The sequence below is a fragment of the Paroedura picta genome, chromosome 8, assembly GCF_049243985.1.
Source record: "Paroedura picta isolate Pp20150507F chromosome 8, Ppicta_v3.0, whole genome shotgun sequence".
NCBI lineage: Eukaryota > Metazoa > Chordata > Lepidosauria > Squamata > Gekkonidae > Paroedura > Paroedura picta.
The window spans coordinates 39,079,892-39,107,887 of record NC_135376.1 but is presented as its reverse complement, the minus strand read 5'-3'; the positions used below and the strand labels follow the sequence as shown (position 1 = coordinate 39,107,887).

Genomic DNA, 27,996 nt, shown 5'->3' with positions numbered 1-27,996 from the left:
TAGCATTACCTGGGAACAGGGTGCATAAATCAGAGAGCATATCAAAGGCAGTTGCCATCTTCTTAACAGTTCTTTCAGTGGATTCCAGTCATTATGATTTGTGGTATTAGTGTTGGCAATGTCAGCTTTCTCAGTGATGGAGGCACAGGCTGAAGAGTTATGGGGATACTATGGTCTAACACACACAAGCTGATAATGGAAACTTATACTTGAGCTATTTGTTTTGTGTGTGTGTGTGTGTGTACACTAATTTTCTTCTCTGAATTGCAGGCACAAGTAGTCTATAAGGCTCCTCTATTTCTACCCTTGCCACCCATGTTCTGATGATAATTTCCCCTGCCTCCTTTAGACTTTTGGTGCTGCTGACTGGGAAGTATTTCGCATCCAAGACAGAGTCTTCCTTGCTGTGGCAAACAGTCACAGCTATGACAGTGGAACTGTTGCTCCGAACAACTACTATGCCATCAATTCCTCCATCTATGAGCTTAATGTGACTGCACAGATGTTTGTCAAGTTCCAGGATATTCTTACTTACAGGTGCCTCTTTTGTATGTTGCTCACACTGGGATTGTGTTATGCTGAAAGATAAATGAATAATTTTTGCCTTCAGGAATGTTCTGAATCTTTTTCAGTTTTTAAGTGAAATTCTAGATTTTTTAAAAAATGGTTTTGCCAGTAGTACATATACAAAGACAAATACATTCACTTCTCTGAAAATTAAATTACCCTTTATTTTGAAAAGCAAGACTTTTGCATTGTAAATATGAAATGAAAACAGGATATATTCATTGGTGATTCTGCAATCTCTTCTTGTTTGGCTGGTTTCTATTGCAGTGCTCTGGACTGGGAGTTCTTTTCAGTGGGAGAAGATTACTTTTTGGTAGTAGCAAATTCCTTTGATGGTGTAACCTTCTCTGTAAACAGTATTATCTACAGGTAAGATAAGAAGTCACAAGCAGAACTTTCCTTTGTCTTATGTTAATTCATAATTGGGTCTTTTCAACAGTGAATGAGAATTAGAGAGATTATTTGGATCCCATGTAGATTTCCAAAGACACAAAATAGGGGCATTTTTTGCCAGTCCCCCCTGCCCTTGCAAGATATTTGGATTCCTCCAAGTTCTTCCTAGGGGAATCCCATCCCCAGCCCCCCCCCCCCCCACACACACACACACAGAGTAACATTTTGGGCTGCTGCAGGGTGAGGGATCAGTAAAAACTGTCTTAAAAAATCTCAGTAAGATCCAACCCATATGACTACTGTTACTATACAAAAGGCAGAATAGGTCCTATTGGGTTATCCAGTGGTAATAACCAATATAAGGAAGAAAACGTGTGATGAGAATCAGTTGATTCTGTCGCTGGATGCCGAATGATGTAATCGTAAGATACTAGAAGGGACTGGAACACTGGAAAGGATACAGTGGGACATTTATAATGAGATTAAGATTTTCTGTTCTTGAATAATTCCTGACAAATGCCTATCACTTTTGTATGATCTATGAATGTTATATGTTAACTCTTTCTGCATGTCAAAATTGAGGTCTAGTTTGTATAGGATGGAACTTTCTCATATCTTCATATCACTTTAAACATAGTGGTTTCATGGAATTTGTTCACACAATCAGTTTTAAGAAATCAAGTGTAAGAACTCAAGGATGACACAATATGTGTGAACAAACTGTAAGATATCTGGAAGTTCTGAATCCAGGAGCGACTCTGTAGAATACCAGTAGATATAACTGTTTTGGTTATAGTCACCTAGCTACATATTTTGTCCCCCTCCCTTCATCCCAACTTTCTTAAGCTTTTCCAGGAGGATGTCATTTCAGTTTCAGCTCAGAGCCTTGCTAAAATCAGCAAAGTAAACCAACTTTCTTATAACATGTTTTTAACAAAGTCATAATGATGGCTAATAATCCATTTAGCTCTAGGAAAACATCCATTAAAAAAAATCTGCAGTGTTTTCCAAGCTAAGCTAACAAAGACGCTGAATTTCTCTTCCCCCTTAAACAAAAAGCAGATCTCTTGGATCTTCTCCAATCTTTTGGGACCAGACTGGACCAATGCTGTTTTCTTTCTTGGTAACATAATGCACATTTTCATGGAGAGGCTGCTATATATAATTTGTTTTGAGGGCTAGCAATATGAACCTTAATCAAAAGACAGGTAGGAAATGAACCTAAAGTGAAATGTGTATACTGCCAAGCGATAGCAGTCCTCTATCACTGGGTCCTTGACTCTATTATCCCACTGCAAATTTCTACACACAGATCCCCAAAGTGCATGAAGACCCACAGAGTGAGAGAGAGCTGCTACACATGTAGGCTCTACCCAGTTCATCTATCACAGTTGTGGATGCATAGTCCCAGACAGAAAATTGGAAATTGTATTGATCAGCTGTTCTCAAAGAGCAGCTGAGGGTTACATTAAGGCATTATTACTTTCCACCAAACATGTTAATGAGCATGGTTGCTGATTTCTCTGACAGGGTAAATGCTACATTGTTCTGACAGTTGCACATATGCACTGTCAGATTTGTTTAAAATCACTTATCATGTCTCTTTTCAAAGAGCATAGCGCAACAAACACCGAGTTGTTCTGTTTTTATCCCACAACACAAGCGTGCCATGCCTGAGGCCATTCATTGAGATTTATGGCTAAGAGCTCCCTCATCCAAGTACAAAATGTTGCCTGCTTTGCTTCATCATGCTATTATGTACAAGAGAATTCCTTTCTTATTCTCATTCTACATTTCCCATATCAAACAGATTGCTGCACTGCTTAGTTTTTGCCTCCCAGTGATGGGACTAAGGGATGGACTACTTATTTCTACCTAACTTGGTTAGCGGCAGAACAGTTTCCCTATGGTACTAAACTCCTTATGATGTGGAAAGGAGGGCTGTTCTGAGGAAATGCTTTGGTATGTAGTCAGAGTGCTGTCTTTCTCAGCATAAGACCAGCCCTGCTTGGCCAGAACAGTGGTTCATTCAGTCCACCATCCTATCTCACAGTGTCCAACCAATTCCTCTGGAGGGCCAGCCACAGACCACAGAGGTCAAGATTTTCCCCTGATGTTGCTTCCTGGCTTTGGGAATCAGAGGTTTACTGTCTCTGAACATGAAGGTTCCCTTCAGTTACCATGGCCAGTAGCCACAGATAGACCTATTCTCCATGAATCTGTCTAATCCCCCTTTAAAGCCATCTATTCCTGTCACTATCTCTACATTTTCCGGTAGCAAATTCTACATTATTATCACTCATTGCATAAGGAAGTATTTCCTGTTGTCTGTCCTGAATCTACTGCTCATCAGCTTCATTGGATACCCTCAAGGTTTAGTATATTGGGACAGAAATTTCACTTTGTCAGCTTTCTCCACCCCATGCACGATTTTATAATCCTCTATCATGTCTCTCGTTAATCATCTGTTTTCTAAATGGAAAAGTCCCATACTCTTCAGACTTTCCTTATAGGGAAGGTGCTCTAAACACCTAATCATCTTGGTTGCCCTCTTCTGTATTTTTTTCTAGCTCTCTGATGTCCTTTTTGAGATATGGTGACCTGAACTGTACACAGTATTCCAAATGAGGCCACACCATTGATCTATTCAGGAGCATGATCAGATCAGTCAGTTTATGTTCAATCCCTTTCCTAATAATCCCTAACATCGAGTTTGCCTTTTTCACTGCTGCAGCACCGTGAGCTGACATTTTCACCAAGATCTTATCCCCTCTCAGTCTCAGCAAGTTTTGATCTCATTAGTCTATAAGTGGTTGGGATTTTTTGGGGGGTCCAAATACATCACCTTATACTTGCCATCACTGCACTCATTTGTCATGTAGTCACCCACTCACCCAATTTGTGAAGATCCTCTTGGAGCTCTTCACAGCCAGCCTTGGTTTTCACCATCCTGAATAATTTTGTGTAATCTGCAAATATGGCCACTCCGCTAATCCCTCCTTCCAAAATCATTTATACATAAATTAATAGTGTTGGCCCCGATACTGATCTTTATTGATTACTTCCCTCCAGTGTGAGAATTGTCCATTTATTCCTGCTCTTTGCTTCCTATCATTTAAATGATTTTTATTTCATAGGAGAACCTGTCCTCTTCTTTCATAACTAAGTTTACTTAGGAACCTTGGGTTAGGTACCTTGTCATGTGTACAGCAGGTGTGAGCAGTGTGTCTAATTTCAGTGATGGAGAAAATTAGAAGTTTTCTAGGCTAATGATTTCTCCTGTCAGTTTCTTTAGATAAGAGAGATAACCATTTGCAGATGGTAGAGGGAACAGAATCAGATTCTTTTAGGTTGGAGCTCTTGGGCATAGAACAACTATTTTTCTTTCCACTGCAGATGGCAAGGATATGAAGGGTTTGTAGCAGTTCACCATCTTCCAACATTTGGCTGCAGAGACTGGGAAGCCTTCAACACTACAGGTGGCTCTTACCTGATGTATTCCAGCGCAAAAGAACCACTCTCCAGGGTGCTGAAGCTGAAAACCCTTTGACCTGTAAATAGATTATTTCATTTGGTGCAAACAAGGAGTAAGCCTGGACTTGTAAGGAACTACTGTGGTGTCTCAGGGCTAGAATCCAGAATGCTGTATCTTGGGGTCAGTACAGTGGATTTTAGTAATGCCACAGGATAAATGCTTTTGCCATTGAGGTTTTAGTCCTCCATTTTGACTGTCCTATTCCAGAAATGGTCTAAAAACAAATTTGACCTGCCCAATGGTACCACTGAACACTACAACCTAAATTCTCTCCTCTGTCCCTCAGTCTTACTCACACACACACTCCATGGGCCCTATCACATATTCTAGATCAGTGGTCCCCAACCTTTTTATCACCGGGGTCCTGTCAACGCTTGACAATTTTACTGAGGCCCGGGGGGGGGGGGGTAGTCTTTTGGCAAGGGACATCGCCGCCTGAGCCCCTGCTCCACTTGCTTTCCTGCTGGTGCCTCTGACTTCCCATTGCCCACTGGGGGGCGCTGCCAGCAGCAAGTGCTCAGTGCCACACCAAGGGGGAGCCCCAGCCATGATGAGCGCCGGAGAGCACCAAAGGTGGGCCGGCGGCAGAGTAGCCCCCAAGGCAGCAGCCGGGGAGGAGGACGAGGAGGAGCAATGGACCGGTACTGGTCACCAGACCAGGGATTGGGGACAGCTGTTCTAGATGATATGAAGCCGCTGATATAATTCACACCCCTATGTCAAGTTGTGTACCTTTATGCCTCTGGTTATCAATCAACAATTTAAGAAGTATACAACAAATATTAATATTTGTACTGACCCCTTCCAGTTCATAAGTGCATAGATTCCTCCAACTGCTACTTGTCCCTTCATGGGAAAAAGAACGAGCGCACACCATGTTGATAGACTCTAACCTATTTGCATATAGCAGTCCATTATGAGACCCTATCCAAAGAACTGGTCACACATCCCATGAGTATTCTAGTCAGAAGTAAGGAATACTTGGGGAGCTTACCCCAGCATTTTATCAGGTCAGTGAGATAAAGAGAAGATCCTTCCTGTACAAAGTATGTGTGGTCTGTGCTTGAGGCTTCTAGGTTTTCAACATAACATGAAAGAATGGGAAGTCAATATTTAAATACTTTATGCTTCAATTAAGGGAAACTGGAGTTATGAATTGCACACGTTGGTAGACTCACAGGATCACAGAGTTGGAAGGAACCTTCAGGGTCATCTAGTCTAACCCCCTGCACAATGCAAGAACTCACAACTAGCTGCCCACCCACAGGTACTTCGTGACATGAGAAAGGAGCTATGACTTTTGCATAAAAGCCTCCTTCCTGTTCTTGGTGCTCTCTTTGTCCTTGTTTTCATGTTAGTCTGTGAATAACTCCCAAGGCCTCTTGTAGTGTCGATGTAGCCTCTATTTGTTGTTGTTATAAAGAGTTTCAATCACTGTCTATAAATGATATGTTTCCATTGTATAAATTAACATTGACTACCATATTTCTTATGTGGAGGTGAAATGATTTATTATCTGTGTAATATCTCTGGTATCCGAAGTACTCCCTGATAAGAGTGACTGGCACAGTTCCAGATGTTCAGTTCTGATCAAGGGAATGTTCTGTTTTGGGGTTTGTTTCACAATGCAACTGAGCACAAGCCCAGATAAAGTGAATGGACAAATGCAGTGGTAATTGCCCAAACTCCCTAGATTCACATAATGTTGTTGGTTATCCAAGTTAGATTTTAAAAACAATAACAACCCACCCCCCAGTAGCAAAATTTGGAAGGGAAGCATTTAGATAGGTGAATACTGAACCAAACATTTTAGTGTGTGCTTGAGAGACGGTCCAATTTTGTAGATTTCTAATTTTATTTAGGCTGCTGCTTTGCAGGTAGGCATGTTCGTAATATTTCACTTGAAAACAAAGCGTTCCCTAAACTTGGTCTGCTGTTTGTACCGCAATGCGTTGTTCTTGACAGTTCTAATTTGCTTAGGTATTGCCCCCATCCACCTCAATGCACTGAATTCTTTTGCCCTGAAATTTTGACACATCAGTGAATTGTACTGCTCTTAAGTTTTAGATGCTGTAAAAAGGCACAGTGTGCTTAGTAATTCTGCAAAGATGAACAATCTGTTTCAGTCAATTAAGGAGAAAATAATGAATCCCTTTTCCCTGATAGACTTGCTCTTTTTCTAAGACTCTGGGGGTAATCCACCAGTTGTTTCATAGCCAACTCCATCCAGTGTGTTCTTCCTTCACTGCCATTCATTTGTGCTTGTTCCAACTCACCCCCCATAACCCTCTGAGGAGAGTACCAGTTGCATGTAAAACCAAACCAAATGATTTAGTGTTCACTGCCAGTTTTTTCGTTTGCTTCTTTTGTCTTACCCTCTAATGATAGTTTGTCAGTCAGTTTCACATACAGTCAAATGTAGCTGACCCTTAAAATGATTAAAATGCCCACCAGTTTTGTAATACTTATCTGTAATTAAGACTGAGACTACAGGGACGTCTATTTCAGCCATCTTGCACACATAGAAACAACACTTAAGGTATCTCACACAGTTCAGTTCTTCTGCTGCCTTTTGCCTTGACAAGGGGAATGTTGTCATGGTATCTGCCACACATTAATGCTGGCAGTCCAGAGCCCAAAGGAGACATCATAGCCAGAAGTCTGAAAGGTCTAAGATAAAGGGGTAGCTGTTTTGATGAACCGAAATATGCTATTATAGTTGCTAGGGGGATCCTTCTGTAAGAAGATGTGTGATGCTGGGTATGGGGACGGAAGGGATAATTACCGATAGCTACTATTAGTCATAGTGGGTTTCCTGGCAAGTGGTACAAAGATGACTTGTAGCATACATCAAATACCATTTCAATATTACAGAGTAGGGATAGGGATGGCTAATTAATTTGAAATCATGATGGTAACTTAGTTTCATCTGCCACCCCCCACAACTGTTTTGTCATACCATTCCTATACTGCCCCAACATGGAGTTCAGTAAAAAGGAAGCCAAAAACAGAGGTAGGGCTGTCTTAATGTCTGTATCTGAGGCAGCATCCATTGAAGAGTTTACTGCTTGATTTTCTCCAGCCTAGGGTCTAAAGGAAGGAAGAACTGGCTGTATGCCTGAGGGCATATATGCGCTCTCTCTCTCTCTCGGTATATGTGTGTATGTATGTATGTATGTATGTATATGTGTGTATATATATATATATATATATATATATATATATATATATATATATATATATATATATATATATATATCTTTACACCGCCCGTGGCGCCGCGGGCGCCACGGACTAAATAAACCAGTAAGCCCTTGGAAGGCGGGCTGTGTCCGGGATGAGGAAGGGTGCCGATTGGCCCCTTCCTCATGACAGACTATCGGAGGGACCAATCGGCAGGCGCGAAGCGCCTGCCGATTGGTCCCTCCGATTCCTTGCCGGAGCAACTGCGAGCCGCGCGTAGCGCAGCTCGCAGTTGCTCCAAGCCAGCCAGCCTCTAAGAACCTCTAAGCCAGTGGTCCCCAACCTTTATTAGGCTGGGGACCGGCAGGGCATCGGCCCGCGCCCGTGGGGGCCGCCCCCGCGGGGGCCGCACCCACGCATCGGCCCGCGCCCGCGAGCCGCGCCCGCGGATCGGGCCGCGCCCGCCGGCCGCGCCCGCGCGTCGGGCCGCGCCCGCCGGCCGCGCCCGCGGATCGGGCCGCGCCCGCCGGCCGCGCCCGCGGATCGGGCCGCGCCCGCCGGCCGCGCCCGCCGGCCGCGCCCGCCGGCCGCACCCGCGGATCGGGCCGCGCCCGCCGGCCACACCCGCGGGCAGCGCCCGCCGGCCGCGCCCGCCGCCGCCCAGGGAGTCCCCGGCCTCTAAAAAAAGATGGCCGCCGGCAAGAAGAACGCGCCCGGGAGCCGCCCGCCGAAGGAGCTGCCCACCGCAAAGGAGCTGCCCGCCGAGAAGGAGCCACCCAAGGAGCTGCCCGCCGCGAAGGAGCTGCCCGACGTCGCTACAGCCCTCTCACCGGTAAGCTACCTTTCCTCACCCTGCCCTCGCCAGTCCCTCGCTCTCCACCCCCCTGCTAGGGCCCATTGTATTTGGAATACAATGGGCTTTTTTACTAGTATATATATATAAATAAAATATAGTAGATTCAAAGCCCGTTCGTGAGAATGGGCTTTGAAAGGCCTCCCGTCCCGTGTGCTTCTAGGCCCGAGGGGAAGGCCCTCCCCCCCAGCGGTGGCACAGCCTCTTTGAGGCCCCGTGTGCTTCTAGGCCCAAGGCCTCCGTCTTTACTCACGGTGTCCTGCCGTTTCCCCGTCGCTTTCTGGCCTGTCCTAGTGAGGGCCTAGAAGTCTTTCTGGCCTGTCCTGGTGAGGGCCTAGATTGTGCCCTCACCCGATTGGCTAGAACTGCTGTCTGTCCTGGTGAGGGACCAATTCAGAAGATGCTTTGTGCCTTCTGATTGGCCCCTCACACAAACTGGCCCCGCCCATTCTCCGCCCACTTAGCCCTTAGCCAAATATGAATACAGCTAAAGCTGTATGAAGATAATATTTAAGCTGTAAAGAGGACTATTAAAGGTTAAGGGATGACCAGAAAGGGGAGGGGAACTACTCACATGACTCCTCTTAAGCTCAGTCCTTTATAAGAAGTCCACCAAAGCTGCTCTACTCAGATCAGGCACTTTGTGGTTCAAGCTTGGATTAACTGTATTTTATGTTGTCTCCATGGAACGTCATCCAGGAACATCTACTGGAACCTGTCTGCTCAAGTAGAAAGGAAGCAGCAGCTGTCTTCAGAACCACATAGATAAGAGCAATGGGTATGGGTACAAAGGCAGAGAAGTCTTCTCCTTTTTGCCATGTTCCTCTTCTCTTTCTTCCACTCTATCAAAGTCCCCCCCCCCAGGTTTTTATTTGCCCTGGAATATTCTTCTCCAGATTCTACTAGACTTTGTGCACTCATTGATATTTCATGCATTACAGAACAGCATGCCAGATTGTCACATTTAAAATTTTAGGTGCACACTAAATTAAAAACCCTGTTAGAACTTGTAATATGTGAAGAAGGCCCAACCTGTCACTAAATGTTACTGTAGGTATCTGTTGCCAAGGAAACAGAGATAATGAAATGCAGAGCAAAAGTCTCCGAGCAAAACTTGCCAATTGTTCCTCCTTGGTAATGAGTTGCACATTGATCTTCTGCCTAAAATAAGATAAAGGCTGTATTTCTGGTCACTCCCAGGGCCACGGAGTACAATTCACTGCTGGAAAATGCTTGATTTGCAAAGAACATCTGATTTAAGCTTCAGTAGTCATGCCTTACAATCTTTATGACCAGCTTTGTGGACAGCAAAACACGCAAATATTATTCTTAGTGCTGCCACTGCAGCACACCATCCAGAAAATGTATCTCAAACGAATATAATGAATACAAGTAGCCTTCCTTACTGACATGGGAGTAGAATTGCTATCATCTTAGTTGTGCTGGCTTTGTACTGTGAGGCAATTTATGTCCAGTAGGGAAATACAACAAAATTCCAGCAAAACAGGGTCAGATTTTCTACTTTTGAGCTTAATTGGGATGCCAGTCTCAAGGTAGGATCTGAGGATACCCCAGAATTACAGTTCATCCCCAGGCAACAGAGATCAGAACACCTGGAGAACTTGGCCATTGACTGTATGGCATTATAGCCCATTGAGGTCCCTCCCTTCCCAAACCCTGCCCTCTGCAGGCTCCACCCCAAAGTCTCCAGGCTTTTTCCAACCCAGACCTGGCCAATCTATTGCTGAAGCAATAGATTTTAATATTGTTGGCAGACATGTGCACAACCACTTTTTTTTTCAGTCCACAAGATGATAAATGAATTTGTATAGATAACTAGTCCCTAGTGATGACACAGACACTAACTAATAGGTCCCTGAGAAATGCAGCCACATTCTACAGCCTTCACAATAACAATGTGTGACCTGACTGACGGAATTGCATTTTTCCTGTAAGAAAATATAACAGTTTGAGTGCCACAAACACAATATAATTCCCACAACCCAGGTGCAATTTTCAGGGAAGACACCTGGAACTCTCACAACTAATTAATCACCAAATGTGCAGGTGCTACACTATAAGCTGCTTGTCTGGAAAAGGCCTTTCAGGTGATCCTCTTCTTCTGACATTGAACTATCCTTGCTTGTGCCACATCCACTTTTCACAAAGATCACTGAAGGATGGAAAATTGTAAGCTAGGGGACTATTACACAAGGATCTATGAACATCTACAATCGTTTTAAGAACAATCTAGAATTTTGCTTCAACTTTATTTTTTCATCAAAGGACATTTATTTTAGAAATTATTTTCAGCCCCTGAAGGGAATTGCCACTTGGGATTTTAATTGGTCGGTAATGCTCGGGTTTTGGATGCTGCCATAATATCTTGTTTATATGTACAATCTGTATTTCAGTCTTGCTCAGTTCTCGAGGAATGGGGTTTGCTGTACGATGCATATTTAAGAGACAAGCACTTTCCATCTACTCATGCTTCCTCCCTTTCAAGATGGTTCACATAAATGTTCCCCAGTTGTCCTCTCTGGTGCTGCTTTGTACCCATTTTACCGACAGTTGCAATAACAACCAAGGAAACTGTACAGAGCTATGGGCTCCAGTTGCAGCTGTAAGTATGCCCAAGAGAAGCATAATATACTTTGTTAAATGTCATCAATCTATGTGTGCATGCTTGACAAAAAATTACAAATTTGGAGGCAGGACTTTGTGTAGTTCCAAAAACTCCTGAGGAGTAATTTTTTTTCTTTTCGGGATCTTATGGTAAAATCTATTAAACAGTTATCAATCACATATAGGCTTCTTGTGATACCATGACCATCTCTGTCATGATTCTGGTCAGGTGGGTCTGCTGTGGAGCTTTTAGTTCTCTCCCACTGTATGAATCCTCAGTTGACACCTGTGGGGTACATCAATGTTCTCCTGTATAGCAGCACCCTTAACAAACCTCTAATTTCTACTATAAGACCCCACTGCTGGGAATGTTACTGAGAACATGGTAAACCTTGGTTTGGAATTCTTACTATGTTTAGGACAGAAACATTTTTTCATTAATTGAATCCCCTTTAAAAAACCCAAACCTCCTGCAGAATTAATATTAAATAAAGTTTTATACCCTAAACCAACATTCTCTCCTTTAGAAACTGGATGCCCAGCCAAGAATCTGCTTTTTTGACTACAGGATAGTGCTGATGGTTTCTTTAGGAACCCGTGTGCTGGGAAGAGATTTCAGGTATTCCAGATGCTTCTTTGTGTCCTCTTGGTTGTGGCGAACATAGTACACTACATAACTGATTACCAAGGTAAACCAGCTGAACATTGTAACGAACATAGCCACATCAGTGGTTTTCTGGTGCATGTTGCAAAAGTTGATGCCTGAATCAAGGATATGGAGGAGAGGTTTCCCAGCGTACTCTTCTTGCACAGATGTTTGGCAGGTGATCTCATTGACCGATTCAGGATCCAGCTTCACTTCCCACAAGACCTCCTGCAAAGTACATTCACAGTGCCAAGGGTTGTTGGAAAGGCGAATCATGGCATTTAAGTTGACCAAGGCTTCCTTTGGGATTCTCTGAATGTGGTTGCCAGAGAGATCAAGCAATCTCAGGCCATCAGCCACTCCCTTGAATGCTGCAGAATCTATCTTCTCAATGGCATTTTTAGAGAGGTCTATCTCTTGTAAGTGGGCCAGGTGCCTGAAGGTGCTGTTTGGGACTGCGGTGATCTTATTAGCATCCAGCTTCAAGAACATGGTGTCTTTGGGAATATCCTTTGGAATTTCTTCCAGGTTGCTAGCACTGCACAGGACAGCTGTTTCTCCTGAGTAGTTGGTGCACTGACACTGCTGGGGGCAGGACATACAACCGCAGGAAAGGGCGCAGAAGAGGAGACTGAAGAGAACTTGAGACCACAACAACGGTGCAGGCCTAAATGCCCTGGCTGCCAGAAACATGCTGTTCATCCAAGCAGCAGTGTGCAGTCCAGCATGGCTGCTATGGTGAAGAACGTTAGTCTTTCTAGTGATCTTTTGCACTGACAATTCTCACAGTACTTCCTTCAGGCAGCTGGGGATTGGTCTGCATTTGGTTCAGGTGTGCCCCAGCCATCCAGTTATTCCTCTTGTCATTCAGAACAGAGAAAGGAGGGCAGGCAACCCCTATAGGGGCAGACAAGATGAATAACTTTTTAAAACATATTTCGTCACAGGGCAGCGAATTTGTACAGTGTTTGAGGCCCCAGCTAAACATAACATGCAAATACATGCAGCAAACCCCAGACAGCATTGTTTTTAAAAATGAGAGATCCACTTGGGGTGTGTGTAAGAAGGGGGCTTGGAACAGAAGTGTGTCTACTCAGCCAAAGGCTGTTTTCCAAATAATGCCTGTGTAGGAGCAGCACTTGCTGGGACAATTGGCCTGTGAGGGTGAGGGTTGCTCAGCCCCATCAGGCACCTGCCAGTTCTTCCTAGCCTCAAAGTCCAGTGATGGGGTGGGAGTTTAAAATCAATAGGAACATTCATTGGAAGGAGTCAGTAGGCGGGGAGACATAATGCTATGGGGAAAATACAGGATTTGTGAACATGTCCTGCTGTAAGAGTGACAAAAGAGTAGTGGGGAGGGATGGGGATTCTTAATTCTTTTTCAGCCTGTGCTTCTCTGCTTCCAATTGCCCTTCCAAGGTGATTTGTCCCTAGGGAATTCCAGAGTTCTGAAAGCAAACATGGAGAGAAGAAACAATTTGGGAGACGGCCATTTATGGATGGAGAAAAATAGGCAGGAAAACAGTTGGTCACTGTCTCTCTCTGCTGTTTCTATGCTTTAAACCAAAACCTCTCAAAGCAGTTTTTGGTTACCAGTAACAAAGTGTTGCCTTGACCTGCAAGGTCCAGGCTAGCTTGATTTTGTCAGATCTTGGAAGCTAAGCAGGGTCAGCCCTGGTTCAAACTCACTAAGAAAGCCCAGGGTTGCTACGCAGAGCCAGACCATCTGTGAATGTCTCTTGCCTTGCAAACTCTATGGGGTCGCATAAATCAGCTGCAACTTGACTGCACATCCCTCCACAATACATAGCTAGACCCTCAGGTGTGCAAGGGAGAGGTGAGAGTTTAAATCCAGTTTAAATTCTCGTCATATTACCTATTTCACCTCTTATTGAAGATACGTGATTATGAACCATCTATGCAACATTTTACACTTGCAGCTTTTACTGTATTTATCAGACAACACAATCGATTTTATACCCTATGTCTGTTATTATGGCTTCTTCCAGAGAATCCTGGGGATTGTAGTCCACTCAAGGTGCTAAGCCTTCTGTTGGAGATCCCTTGCCTCCCCTACAAGACTATAACTCCCAGAGGCTTTGGGGGGAAAGGAACATTAGATCGGTTTGAGGCTGAAGTCTGCATTTGCTCTTATGAGCTGAAGTCAGCAATTTTGGATTGCAAAATCCGGGGCGCCGGTGTGGCGCCGTGCCCTCCCCGGGGAGATCCCCCCTGCCGCCCTCCCTTGCCTCCCGCGAGCCCTCCGGCCGGCCAACCTGCCCGCATTTGTCGCCGTTCCTATTGGGGCTGCCGGTCCCCCGTCGCCCCGTGACATGCCCCGCGGCGCCGGCCGCCTTCCCCGCCACTCTTCCAGGGGCCTGAGTCATAATCCCGCCGGCAGGGCGGCCACCCCCTCCGAGAGCCAAGCCGCGAAAGCCGCGGCATGGGATCCCACCCCCGGAGGGAGAAGGAGCCTGGCGGCAGCCCCGCCGTCCTTCGCCTCGCCCAGTTCTCCCCGGCCCATGTCCTGCAGTGGCGGGAGCAGCGCGGCGGCACTCCCGGGGCCTCCTCCTTGGGCGCCCCCGGCGCGATTCCCTTCCCCTTCCCTTTTCCCCAGCCCGACAAGGAAGGCGCCTGACCTGAGCCGAGGGCGACCGGATCCCATTGGCTTGCCTGCCCCAAGTTTCTTCCGCCGCAAGGCTGCCGCTCCGCCACACCCTTCCCGGAGCACGGGGCGGTCCAGGGCGGCGGCGGCGGCGGCGGCGGCAAGAGCAGGGACTGGCGGGCTGCGCACAGCACTTGTTGCTGCCGACCTCTTGCCTTCCTGTCAGCCGCACACCGAGCCATTCATGGTGACTGGGGGCTGTAATTGGATAGCATCGGCTTGTCACTGGCATCCTGGCAGAGCAGCCTAGGATTTTTTTTTCTTTTAAAGGGGCAGCTCGCTCACAGGCTCCGCTCAGCCCGCCTGGGAAGAGTCGGCTTCAAGCTCAAGCCTGCTCGGGGGGCTGTGCGTTTTCGTGGGAGACGACACACACACACACACACACACACACACACACACCGCTGCGTTCCATTTGCGTCCTCATTCCCAGCTGTGGAGCAGGGCGCTCTGCCGGCAGGGTGGCAGGGTGGCTTTGTGGCGCTCCGGAGACGGTGGGAGTTTAATTGCTATTTGTGGCTGAGTCGCGTTAATTACAGAGCAGAGCCTCGGCTTGCGCTTTCGGGAACACAAACAGACTGGCGATGTTTGCAGCAAGCCTCTCCCGGCGGCGAAATACCCTCATCTTTGCAGGGGAAACGCCTGTCTGTGCACATGCTGGGTGAGGCACATGGATGCCCTAAGACATAGTGGCGCTGTTCACTGCAGGATGCATTATAAACACCACCACCCCTTTTGTGTGTGACGTGATCCTCCCTTGTCAGCCCTAGGGACTTACACATATTTGGCATAAGTTGTACTGGAAAATGCTTACTGTGAGCTTACTGGCGGATTACTGTGAGATGCCACAATCACTGGTTTGAACTAAAGGGGCATCTCTTGGGGGAGAGGGTGAAGGTCTTTGTCAAAGAACGTAAAGAGGACCCTAGTGGAAGACTAGCTCCCTCCCCCCATAATATCTGCAGTAAAGTTTGGTGGATTATGGCCCAGGGCATCGTTTTGCACAGAAGAAATGGGCTCCAGTCCACAAAAGCTGGTGCTGGTATATACACCCACACATACTTATGCACTCTTGCTCATTTTCTTGCTGCAACAGCTACCCCTCTGGGGTTATTGTCGGGAAATTAAGATGGGTAGCTGTGTTAGACTATCTGCAGCAGTAGAAAAGAGCAAGAATCCCAAAGCACCTTCAAGGCTGGATTCTTGCTCATTTCGACTGCCAGGCAAATTGCTGATGCTCCTTAATGGTGGTGGCTGTTTCCTGAATGGGAGCTAATTGTTTAGAGATGTCCCCCTGATTGCTCTTGAATGAGATACCCATCAGAGCTTGGAGAATGAGTCATTCCTCCCTCTGCAGAGAAAAGGTCACACAGACAGCTGTGCAAGAGGAAAGGAAGAAAGTTTGGAAGAGGCAGGGCTGGGAACTGGCTCAAGGAGAAGCACCTAAGGAGCACAGACTGTCTCTGTCTCTTGGTACATCTGATGTGAGATTTCTAGTGTATTTTCTTCTCCTGTGTTGGCTGCAGTTGGGAGTGGGTAAGGTGGAATGGATAAAGGATCTAAACACTCCTTTATGAAAACAAAAGGCAGGGAGGAATTCCAGCCCTGGCTCTTGGATGAAGTGTTCAGATGAATTTGCTGTCCCCTTAAAGGCATAATTCAGGTTCTCTGAGTAGAAGGCAGTGACTGCACTGACAGGCCATTATGATACTAGATCTCAGATCTCAGAAAACGTACACCTTCCCTAAATTAGGTAACTGTCCTTATGGGCATGGCTGCTATAGAACAACCCATCTGGGCTCTAGTGAAAGCAGCTTCTTTGGAGAGAATGGGATGGATCTAAGATTAAAAAGCAAGCAAGAAGCTTTATCATAGTCAGGGCTTGGGGAGCAGCAGTGATGGACCTCATTGTGCTGTCAATGTGTCTGAGCCTCACTGTCAGAACAAGGGTTCCTTCAGTTAGGCCTTAGGATCTTATTTCCTAGCCTTACAAGCTATAGCAATTGGTATTTTTAGCTCATTAGAAAGAACAAAGGTACTACTTATAAACAATGGCCCCCCATTTCTAAGAAGAGTTCTGGGAATGTGTGGCATATTCTGACATTAGACAGTTTTCTTTGCACAATTAACTCAAACCACCCAGAGAGCATAACATGTGATCTGATATTGACCATGCATAAAATTCCATGCCTGCAGTCGCTGAAAATGTAGCTCTTAAATGATGGAAATCACTTCTGGGAGACCATGGGTATGTCTGTAGTGGGATGAATGTGGCTCTCCGCATGAATGTGGCTCAGAAGGATGGTAGGAATACATCACGTGAGCAAAATTTCATATCTCAGTTGGGCTTAGAAGCCTAAGCTTCAAAGGCACAGATGTTGATGCATCAAAAAGTTGAATTTTGCCTTGTACTCTGGCAGAATTTATAAATACAGCTGTATTAAAAACTTCTCTGTAAATTCCACATTTCCCACAACTTCTGAAATTCATCTCAGACTTCTGGAACATTTATGCTGAAAACTAAGATCAGGTATAAATATCTGCAAACAAATTGCTTTGCTGCTGCTAAACAGACAGAAATAAATCCTTAAAGATGAGCTGGCTTCAGTTGTACTAAGAATGCATAGCTTATTACATGATTACCTCATCAATAAATAACAACAGCAACACCAATGGAATCTCAGGCATCAGCAGATTAACAAGGGGGGGCAAGGAGAGCAGGCTTTTCTTCTTGAGTGGCAGCAGCATAGCCATTAACATTAGTACCATCAGACTAAAATATGAGAGGGTAGAAAGCCAAATACTAAATTAAGCACCAGGAAGACAATGTGTAGGAGCATGGTCAATAAATGCAAAAGCTTGAAAAGTTCAGTGGCAGCATTTTAAGTAAACATAAGAACTCATAAATACATAAGAAGACAGCCAGTTTGGTGTAGTAGTTAGGAGTGCTGACTTCTAATCTGGCATGCCAGGTTCGATTTTGCGCTTCTCCACATGCAACCAGCTGGGTGACCTTGGGCTCGTAACGGCACTGATAAAACTGTTCTGTCCAAGCAGTGATATCAGGGTTCTCTCAGCCTCACCCACCCCACAGGGTGTCTGTTGTGGGGAGAGGAATGGGAAGACGACTGTAAGCCGCTTTGAGCCTCCTTCGGGTAGGGAAAAGCGGCATATAAGAACCAACTCTTCTTCTTCTTCATTAATTTTATGGATCAGACCAACACCATTTATAATTAACACAAGACTATTGAGATTAATCAACACATCAACTTTACAGATGGTGGGCACTAGCTAGAAAAAAAATGTTAATTAAGTGGAACTAAGTTGGAAGTGCAGTTTCCTAATTGTCCCTTCCCCAGATTTTCTTCTATGTTGTACAGGAACTGGGGGTGGGGTGGGGGCTTTAGGCTAACCAGGGAGAGGATGCAGTGAGAAGGGAATTAAAAAAAATAATAATCTGGCCATTTTGATTTTGGAAACAATTTAAAGCTGTTACTAGGATTTAATGTGAATAAGCTAACATTTTCTTATTAAAGAGCAATTGTTCCTTTAGCCAACTGATTCTGTGAAGTTGGTGTGGCTGAGAGAGTTCTGAGAGAACTGTGACTGGCCCAAGGAGAAGGGAATGGAGAAGCTGAACTATTAAGTCTGTGATCACAGACTCCAAGCCTTCAGGACAGCTCTTTTTATTTAGCAACTCCAGCAACAGACTACAACTACTGAATAGAGAAAAACAGGGAAACTCATGCACTTTTATACCTTTTAGGCAGCCAGCTGCTGCCTCTGATTGGCTCTAAGCAGAGCAATCTGAGTGGCCCTAAGCAGAGCAATCAGGTTCCTTTGATTGGTTAGTTCCTTGGCTGGCAGAAGCCCTCATTTGCATCAGTGACTAAATGCTCACAGACATAACATGAACTTCATTTTAAAACTGTTTTAATTATGTTAATTTTACTGTTGTAAACCACCCTGACCCCACTAGCCAGGAGGGGTAGTATAAATATCAAATTATAAGATCACCCACCAAACTTTGTGAGGAGTGGGGAATCAACTCCAGTTCTCCAGATTATCATAATCATAAATCATAATCTACTATTCCAGTTTGCTGCTGTTGGTTAGACCTGTGCGACCTCATCTTGTATTTAGGAGGAGAGTTTACGGAGGAGGGACCATTTGCTTCTGTTCTATCATCCATTGGCCCCAACCAAAGCTCCATTTTGCAGACCCTTCAGAACTGAAAGAGCTCCTGCAGGGTCCACAGCTCTTGCAGGAGCTGGTTCCACCAGGTTGGAGCCAGGACCAAAAAGGTGTGCATCTCTGGTGCTGGGGATTACCAGCCTGTTTGTATTGGTGGAGTAGAGTGCTCTTCAGGGGGCATAGTCAGTTAGGCAGTCCCTCAGGTACACCTGGCCCAGTTTGTGAATGGCCTTGAAGGTCAATACCAAAACTTTGGACCTGATCCAGAATTCAACTTGGAGCCAGTGCAGTTGCCTGAGAACAGGCTGGATGTGGGCTCTTCAAGGTATCCTCATGAGGACCCATGCTGCTGCATTCTGGGGCAGTTGCAGTTTCTGAGACAAGGTTAAGGGCAGACCCATGTAGAGCGAGTTACAGTGATCTAGCCTGGAGGTGACTATTGGATCACTAGATGTTCCGAGGCCAGGTAGGGCACTAGTTGCTTAGTCTGGTAGAAGTAGCAGAATGCAGCTGAACTAGAAGAGCTGGTTATTACATGCCAGCTCTTATATTTCTCTACCTGAAGGAGTCTCAAAGCAGCTGAGTAAAATAGTTTAAGATGGAGCTGTACATCCCTGATCTATTGTTGACTAAGTAACTCTAAAAGAACCTTCCAGGTTGCATCAGATTTGTGGCTTCATTCTTTCTACAGCTCCTCAAATGTATTGATCATGTACATTTAACTTAGTTGATTATACTTTGTAAAACTACACTGATCTGCTACATGAACCCCAGCATGGGTGATGACACAGAAATCACAAAAAGGTGTGCAATTCTTGTGCAAGTATCATTTATTTGTTTATATTTTTATGGAAGATATAGGATAGGACAAGAGTGGAAATCTTCTGAAGGCCAGTCTGCTCCTTCCAGCATAAACAAATGTGTATGGACATAGGATGCACCTATAAATACAGAGCACTGCAAGAAGACAAGCATAAACAAATGCATTGTAAGCAATGCAAAGTTGTGTGAATGTGAAAGGCTTCAATTAACAGCAGGAGCTGTGGGTTTTTTTACTGCTCACAAATCATTTAAGAGGCAGATTAGATACATTTCTGGAGGGCAGTTGTATTTGTTGCTAAAATCCAAACTATAAATATTGTATAGTTACTTAAGCTAATAGCACTGACAGACCTTCGTGTTTCACCTACATTTCCAATTAGATTTTTAGTATAGCGCATTGCCTGAGGCTCGAGTCAAATGGTTGGAGAAACTGTTTCCAACAAACCATACCTGTCAGCTCTGGCAAGTCATGGTTAGCAAGAAATACTGGAAGAGGTGGATCTTTGGTCTGAGCCAAAAGAAAATGTTTGTTATTTCCTTACTAGCTGCAAAGCCCGTTCCTAAGAAAGGGTCACCTCCCCTGGCTTCTGGCCAGGCAGCTTAAGGTGGCTTTGGGCAGCAGCTCGCAGCCAGATCAAGTGGGGCGGGCGGGGGCTGGGCAGCTTGTTAGCAGGACCAAGACAGGGAGGCCCTCGTCAGCAAGCCCAGCCTAGCAGGCTAAGAGGCAATCGTTAGCAAGCCCTCCACCATGACCCTTTGCCCAGGGCCCTCTCCCCTTGCCTGCTGCTGGCTCCAGGCACTGAGGCATCTGAGAGCAAAGAGGCTAGAGTCCAGGGATGGACGGCAGGAGCTGCAGGGGCAGGGCCAATCAGGGCAAAGCTGGCTGCACCCTGATTGGCCCTATTCCAACTTGGACAGCTGGACACGTACCACCCCCTAGCCTGTTTCACAAATATATAGAGGAACAACAATGGATAAGGATAGGTGGTTGTGACCTGAGACATGAGAAATGGAAAAGGCAATGTTGTTTGGATCAAAGATTTAGCTCACATTCTGTGCAGCAAAAGGCTGAACATGAATACACAAGAAGAGAAAAAACAGATGGATATGTAAATAATGCAGGTATCATAAATGACATTTTTTGGGAGATATGTGCCACAGTGTAGCAGTCAAAAATAAGGAGAAACTCAAGGAGCTTTTGCAGTTCTGTGCACCTGCACATGGTCTAGCTCAACAGGGTGAAGCAAAAGTTACTCTTGTCTTAACAGCTCTGGAATATCAGATGAAACAATTTGTTTGACTTAACAGAAACCCAGGATCAGGAAGAATCTCCAGCCGCATCCTGATCAGAAGTGCATATGGCCCCTTAAAAACAACCAAAAAATGGAGCCTCATTCAGTCTCATAGCTCTATGTAGTCATTCCCCCAACTTTGGAAATGGTTTCTTGACATTCTTCAAATTTCTCAGTAGCATGCCAGGGATTGTCATGTATTATGGATCTGCTGACTCAGGAGACTTTGGGCCCCAGCTTGCATGTGGAGTACACTGTTGCCTTTCCAAAGGTAGGCTTGATGACTGGGCATCCATCTTGAAGGCATTGTCACTGGCCCCTTGCCATTATAAGTCATCCTGTTCAGAAAGCCACCAGAGAGCTTTAGGAATTTCATCACAATCCACAAGGCCTGTGGCAAAGCTGGAAATGGAACCACTTGTTTCTGTACCCCTGTTCCAGGTGATGCAGTGTCCTGTTCGTTCTCTTTTGAGAGCTTATGCCAACCTTTGAGTGAGCCAAGGGAAGCCTGATTTCTAAGATCTCATTTATGACTCAGAAGGCTGGAGAGAGCTGAATAGTAGTCTGTGCACAGGAAATATGCACCATGACAACAACCAGAGATAAACCACTCAGATTTGCTTTGTTTGGAAACAGAGGAAACAGGAGAGCAGCTGTTGGTGCAGGGGGCTGCATCACTGTCAGTAGTGTGCCCCCAAGAGGACAGATGCCTTCTGAAGGATTTCCTTGTGGTTTGTATAAAGGGGAATCCTCTTGTCTACAACTTCCCACCGGACAGTCACCTCAAGGTCACAGCCCTGGAGAAACTGGTAGGAAAAGACCCAGAGAGAAGAAGTTACTCTAAGCTGCATTTTAGCACTCCTCTGATTCCACCAATCATGGGGAAGCAGGTGCAGTTTCAGTCATTTTGGTAGATTCCATCAAAACATCTAGTGCCCTTTCTAGCTGGAAACCAGGTGCATGTAAAAATTAAGCTGAGGGTGGCCATATTCCCAGTGCCTGCTCATTCTAAGTGATCCACCATCCCTAGGTCTGTGTTTCCTTAAATCTAAACCCAGCCAGCCAGTGATTGATCCACGACAACGGAGTCACTCCCAGATCATCATTAACAAATGTAGGATGAGACCTGCTCTGTGAACCAGAGTTCGTGTCAGTTGACAGTGAGACAGACCCATGGGTTTAGGGACGAAATCCTGAGCTGATCCAGAAAAGATGATCTCAGCATGAAAGTTGACATCTCCCCCCAATCAACAAACTTCCACACCAACAGTAGTTACAAGTTCAAACAGGGACTATGCTAGACAGTGAGGTGGATGGTACACCACCAGAATCCCAGTCCTGCATTGGGAGCCCAATGACAGGAACAAGCACTCTAAATTTGGTGCCTTGGTTCAGATCATCTTAGTCAAGATGATGGAATCATGACAGTCCAGGTCGACATTACCACCACCTCAGCCTCCAGGTTATACCTGCTATTGTACTGAAAACCCTGGTGGGAACAACTGAGAAACCCATGGCTTCCCTTGCTCCTGCATCCAGATCTCAATACTACATGCACCAAGGACCAGTGAATGTTTCTCTGCTCACAGCATTCTGTGCAACTATTATGTAATGTTCAGTCACTCTATCTCATACACGGCTTTGCACTTCTACTCTAGTAACTGTTCCTTCTCTTTTTCCCAGTCATGTTCATTCCCATGTAAACAGGGTGCTGGTTTTTAAAGCCTTCCATCAATCTCTCTCTCTAGGCTGACACCAGACTCACTACTGTGCCCAGGGTCCACAAAACTACCCATTTCTCTATTGTACAATCATAGTCATCACAGAATTTGCAACTAAAAAAGAACCTATTGTGATCTATGAAATAAGTGGCATTGTAGATATGTACCGAATTCAAACGTTTCATCTCCACATCATTCTGGTCTTCAAAGTGCATGCTGATGGCCAAGGTCTCTATCCAGGCATTGTCTGTATTCCTGGGATCATCCATATATCCTTTATACACCTGGAGGAACATAGAATCCATGGAGAGGGAAAGAGAGAAGCTGGTGAGGATGGAGCCTTCCTGAAGGTCATGAGAATCCACTAGGGTTCTAAGGCTCCTCTCTCTTAAGATGGGGGATGGGAGGGGGCTGTGAAATGTCTGGTAGCTTTGCTAGCAGAAAACAGAGACTGACTCCACATGGAGGAGAAAACCTCACTTGCAAGGCCGCCCACAAAGGGAACCCTGCCTCCTGGGCCCGCCTGTCGGGGACGCCGCTTTCCCGGCCAAAGAACCGCTTCAGCCGCCGGGGCTGGGCTTCTCCTCCTCCTCCTCCTCCTCGGCCCCCGCCCCCATCCCCCCAGCAATGGGGGCGGAAAAGCTGGGCCCGGCCTGGAGCCGCCTCACACCCCCCTTCAGAAACCAAACACAAAACAGCTCCCTCGCCCGGACCAGGCACGGGGGGCGGCCAGGAAGGCCTGCCATTTTGGCCTGCCTTTCTGCGCCTGGGACAGCCGCCGGACAAGAGACCCGCCGCCCGGGGGAGGCCCCACTGCCCGACGGAGACCGCGCCATCAGGACGCCGCGACAAGCCACTAATGTAAGTTTCTAGCGCCCACTGTATTCGACATACAGCGGGCTTTATTACTAGTTTTAAATAAAAACACTTCTGTGTTGCCAGACATGCCAGAACAATAGAGCATCCTCCCCCCCTTGGGGATTTGTGGTGTTTTGGACTCTATGTTATGGTAGATTTGTGAGATGCTGGTAAAGGTAACCTGACCACAAAAAGTGATGGTGTGTAAACAGTATGGTTAAAAACAAAGTGTACGGATGCCCAGCTGACTGGGAGAGGGCTGCTTCATCATGTGCCCCCCCTTCCCTGTTCTTTCCCCATGACCAGAAAACACAAATGGGACTGCGTTTTGCATGTCTGATCCCAGAATGACCGTGCAAAGTGAGAAGAACATTTTATTTTAATTTTTGCAAAGTAGCTTTGAGGTCCCGCAGCTACGCGGACCGCACCAATTTTAAACAAAAATTCAATGGAGCACGAAATGGAGAGGGGAGGGCTGTGTGAAGGTGGGACAATGTTACAGAGATTATTGCACCTTTCCTCCTCAATATGGGCTTACCCCTGGATGCTCACTGATGTGAAGCGTGATAGGAGGTGGCCAATCCAGTTTTGGCGATTTCCCTAATCTTGAGGTAAATCTGGACAAAACTCAAGGCAGCTCCTGGACAGCAGATGACATCATGTGGATTAAGCTTTAAAACCCACCAGCAACCAGAGGCTCTCCAGGAGCAGATTCCTCATGCAAAATCAGTTAAGGAAATGCCCAAGAATCTAGGACTGCTAGTGTGTGTATGTGTGTGTTTGGTCTGGGCAATCAGAAGTTCTCATGCCTGATCCTGTCTTATATCCAGACTTCCTGCAGTGATGGCTAATTACATTCTAAATGAGTGTCCAAGAGAAGGAGCTAGCTGCTCAGAAACTCTTCTGTACTGTTTAGAATCCAGAAGGAGAGCTGCAGCTCTGTGAAAAGGCTCATGCATGAAACAAGTCCGAGGTTTAATTCACACTCAGTGACAGGGCTAGGAAAGAGTCTCCGCTTGAGACCTTGGAGAGCTGCTTCCCAACTTAGTTCAACAGGGACTCTTGGGTTTTCAGAGAGAAGGTGCATTTTTGTTGGGTCTGAAAGAAGTGAGGAATGGTATGAATGTGTACTCATGTGTTCACATGCCTTTGCCTCAGAATCAAAGGTTCATATAATCTGCCCCCCTGCATAGCCAGGCACCATGCAATATTTGTTGAAAATACATAAGGCTACAATACTGTTCATTGACTCTCCAGGCGCACGTACACACACACACACACACACACACACACACACACACACACACACAGCAAGCCATATGTTGGTTAAAATAAAATAAGATGATTTGAGCCACATCCTAGAGCTACAGTCTCCAAGTCAAGCCTCCCCAATTATTTCCTTCTCCTTTCCTTTAGCAATCTCTTCTACCCTGCTTCTTTTTTCACCTTCTTTCTGCCCCAAACCCATGTTGATCTCAGATGAGAAAGTTGTGGGAGAGGAATGATGAAATGAGGGATGACTATGCAAATCTGCAAAAGACTGTGGGTGCTTGAGTATCTGCAAAAATGACAGCAACGGTGATAGGGCTTGGCAAAGTACTGGCGATCTGTCCAGTGCCCCAGGCTTTCTTAGTTTAGAAGGAACGATTCAGTGATTCAAGGCCATCTAGTAAATCATGCACCAGGGATTGGCTGATGACATTTCTCCACCATTCACTCTGCATTTTGTGAAAAGAAATAACAGTGTTCAGAAAGTGCTTATATATAATGCCTCTCTGCTTCTGCCGGATTCCAGTCAATACCTCTATACCCTGATTCAGCAATTTCTGAAACTGTGGCCAGAACTCCCGTCTCAGGATCCATTTCAGCTTCTGTGGCAAAGCTTCTCCTGGCTCCAGAGATCCCTGAAGAGAATGGAAATATTACTCGACTAAGGCTTTTCCCATAAGACGATCAAGACACGGGGCTAAGGGACACTTTCCAGCAAGTGCAGGCTTCTCTATGACGCAAGAAAGTCTGATCTGGCAACATAGCTGCCATGTTGATGTATGCTACAGACTAAAATGCTGAGGTTGTCTACCTTGAATTATTAAGAGCCGGAGAGGCTCTCGGAGACAAAATCACATTCTAGGAACTGGGCACAAATTACGGCACACATGGAGGAGTAATGGATGAATGATATACCTAGTACAACCCATCCATTGACCTCACTGGCACCGGATCAAGAAAGAGGAATGGCCCTAGAAATGCTGCCAGAATTCTACTTCCTGGGTTCAGAAAATGAGCTTCTGTGGCCTGTAACAATTGTTCTTCCATATGACGTTCTGGCAAAGCTCATGGTGCTGTTGCTGTTACTGGGATCTATCTTCATAGAGTTCTTTAGTCATTCCAAGATTTCAGAATCTGGCTCAGAAAAAAGAGAGACTTGCCAGCTTTCCAGTAGAGCAGCTTGGTTTATTGAGCCAATGACGCTCTGAGCCCTGTCTCTACTGGGCACTCATGCCCCAATTGTCATTCTGCAAAGTGTTTGTTAGCCGCCAGCTCTGCTTCCGTCTGCCACAGCAGATTTCTGTAGAGTCCAATTATGAATGTTTTGACTGCATATGTCAGATAGCTCTGCCACTTCATCAAGATGCCTGCATGCACCTCTTGGTCTCTTCAAGTCCAATCTTGGTGGAGAGACTCATCACCACTTACCCCAGGTAAAGCCCAATGGTCTGACAAGGGAAATTTGACAACCAAGACTTGCAGCATTTTCTTTAAACTTTTCCTAGCAATGGATCCATCCAGATTCCTCCTCCAGCTATAAAAGACAGAGAGGAAGATTACATAACAGGGATGGGCTTGGGGCTCTGATAGACTACACTGGCACCTGTGGTTTGTCCTTTGCCTCCAGCACCCTTTCTCTGCCACAGAACAATTATCAGATTTCAGACTAAGTGACAAAAATCCTGACTTTTGGAAGCAACCAAAAGTCTCGTGAAGCAAGGAAGTGAGCCAGATTTCAGGGATGCCCATGTTCTTTTTCTTACTCTGCCGTTGTCATGGATACAACTCTTACGATGCTGCAGCCATCAGCTAAGGCTAAAAAGTACTGTTAAAAAACAGGCAGGGCACTTTACAGTGTTCACTCAGTAAAAAGCAGGCTGGTTCTAGCCCTGGGATTTGTGTAAATGATGGGAAAAAGTCATCCAATTTTTCTGAAAATGACCCAGATGAAATTGTTCTCAGAGATGCAGGAAAAAGAATAGACTCCTCACTCTTGAGGGACTTTTGAGGGGGGGACCTAGTAAATCATTTCAGCATTTCATTTCCAGCTTTCCCCCCAGTTCTTAGTACTGTCATCATCACAGCTCTGACATACTAGAGCAGCAGGCTGCCCTAAAGGGCTGGGAAAGAGTCTTTGTGTTCTACTTACCGTGTCACCACAGGGTGAAGTGCATGATTTGGTCCAAAGAACCGAAGGATCCCCTGGCCCCTCAACCCAGTTCTTCCCATGGGGTTACTGCAAGAAAAAGAGCCCCATTGGTCTTGTTGTGAACTGGGGTCATGGTTATCTTTAGTTGCAAACATTTCTTTTCTTCTTTTTTTAGGGGGAGATAGAAAAATATCACAAAGTGTCCAGAACAAGTAATAACCAATAGGGAAATTAATTTGACCTAGAACTCACCAGAGGTTTTGACACATAGAGATAAGAGAATCTCTGAGCATGGGCAGAGTGTCTGTCATTTGCCACTCAGAAATTACAGATGGTGCTACACATTGGATATGGTTCCCAGCATCTTCCCACCCACTGCCCCACCACTGACTGACTCTCTACTGCCACCAGCAGACCAAGAGGAGTAAAGTCCGCAGTCTACTTTGCTCATATGAAGTATGAGGTTACCTAGGAAAGTTGATGGTATAGCAACCCAGGGTGACCACTCTGCTGTGGAAATTTACCAGGTGCTTTTTCTCAGCCTAATCTACCTAACACAGCATGGTCGGGATAAAATGGAGGAGGGAAAGCAATATTCTTAACCATATTGGTTCCACATTGGAGGGAAAACCATAAACAAACAAACAAACAAACAAATAAATAATACAAATGCCGGGGGGGGACAGACGGGACAAACAAGATATGACAATGGGAGTGGATCTCCTGTGATTATCTGCATGTAGCAGCTCTGTGACTGAGATCAAAACAGCATGGGGGAAAGCCATACCCTCTTCCCATTTTGCCATTCCATACCAGCTGCCCTATTCCTTTAACTTTAAAAATGTGCAAGGGATCCATTCACAGAACTCTTGTCATCATATCTAGTTTGGCTATAAGCACCATCATACATTTTAAACTCCCCAAGAATTTTTCTCAGAGGTCTTTTGATAAACAAGCTCTTCTAAATGTGAGCACCATTGTTTGAACTGGGCGCATTCAAAACATTTACATATTGCAGCTGTGTTTTTTTAAAATAATCAATCCCACCTTTGTACCATATTTGCTTTCAAAGAACTTTGGACATCCACTTAAAAACAACAATGACAATATGAATATAGGGATAAAAAAACAGTAAAGCCCTTGCCACATAAAACTGCAGAAGTAAAGAACTGGTGAAAACAATTTTAACTGTAATTAAACGCTCCGGCAAACAAGACAGCCACAGCT

At 45.5% G+C, this 27,996-nt stretch overlaps 3 protein-coding genes across 9 annotated transcripts in view; 1 reads left to right on the top strand and 2 right to left on the bottom strand.

Annotated features, from left to right (window-relative positions):
• TSPEAR (thrombospondin type laminin G domain and EAR repeats) overlaps positions 1–4,510 on the top strand; it is a 49,437-nt gene extending 44,927 nt beyond the window's left edge. The window contains exons 10-12 of the mRNA XM_077349156.1: positions 350–537; positions 835–936; positions 4,357–4,510. Coding sequence (XP_077205271.1) covers positions 350–537; positions 835–936; positions 4,357–4,510 — 444 coding nt within the window. The remainder of the gene's footprint in view (positions 1–349; positions 538–834; positions 937–4,356) is intronic.
• A 6,258-nt stretch (positions 4,511–10,768) lies between these two features.
• On the bottom strand, positions 10,769–14,818 carry LRRC3 (leucine rich repeat containing 3). Of its 2 annotated transcripts, none has more exons than XM_077349158.1 (2): positions 14,442–14,818; positions 10,769–12,699 (listed from the first exon to the last, which is right to left on the bottom strand). In XM_077349158.1, the coding sequence occupies exon 2, from the start codon at positions 12,502–12,504 to the stop codon at positions 11,719–11,721; it is 786 nt and encodes a 261-aa protein (XP_077205273.1). In that variant the 5' UTR covers positions 12,505–12,699; positions 14,442–14,818; the 3' UTR covers positions 10,769–11,718. The 2 variants fall into 2 exon arrangements, with proteins under 2 accessions (XP_077205273.1, XP_077205274.1); XM_077349159.1 differs by lacking the exon at positions 14,442–14,818 and adding an exon at positions 14,079–14,399.
• A 4,652-nt stretch (positions 14,819–19,470) lies between these two features.
• TRPM2 (transient receptor potential cation channel subfamily M member 2) overlaps positions 19,471–27,996 on the bottom strand; it is a 49,549-nt gene continuing 41,023 nt past the window's right edge. For all 6 annotated transcript variants that reach the window (XM_077349145.1, XM_077349146.1, XM_077349147.1 and 3 more), the window contains 5 exons: positions 26,770–26,856; positions 26,049–26,154; positions 25,154–25,255; positions 22,661–22,777; positions 19,471–21,578 (listed from right to left, as the gene is read on the bottom strand). In XM_077349145.1, coding sequence (XP_077205260.1) covers positions 21,453–21,578; positions 22,661–22,777; positions 25,154–25,255; positions 26,049–26,154; positions 26,770–26,856 — 538 coding nt within the window. In that variant the 3' untranslated portion in view covers positions 19,471–21,452. The remainder of the gene's footprint in view (positions 21,579–22,660; positions 22,778–25,153; positions 25,256–26,048; positions 26,155–26,769; positions 26,857–27,996) is intronic.

What these genes read in the sequence shown, in the direction of transcription:
- LRRC3 (XM_077349158.1), bottom strand. Translation starts at nt 12,504, where the DNA reads ATGAACAGCATGTTTCTGGCAGCCAGGGCATTTAGGCCTGCACCGTTG.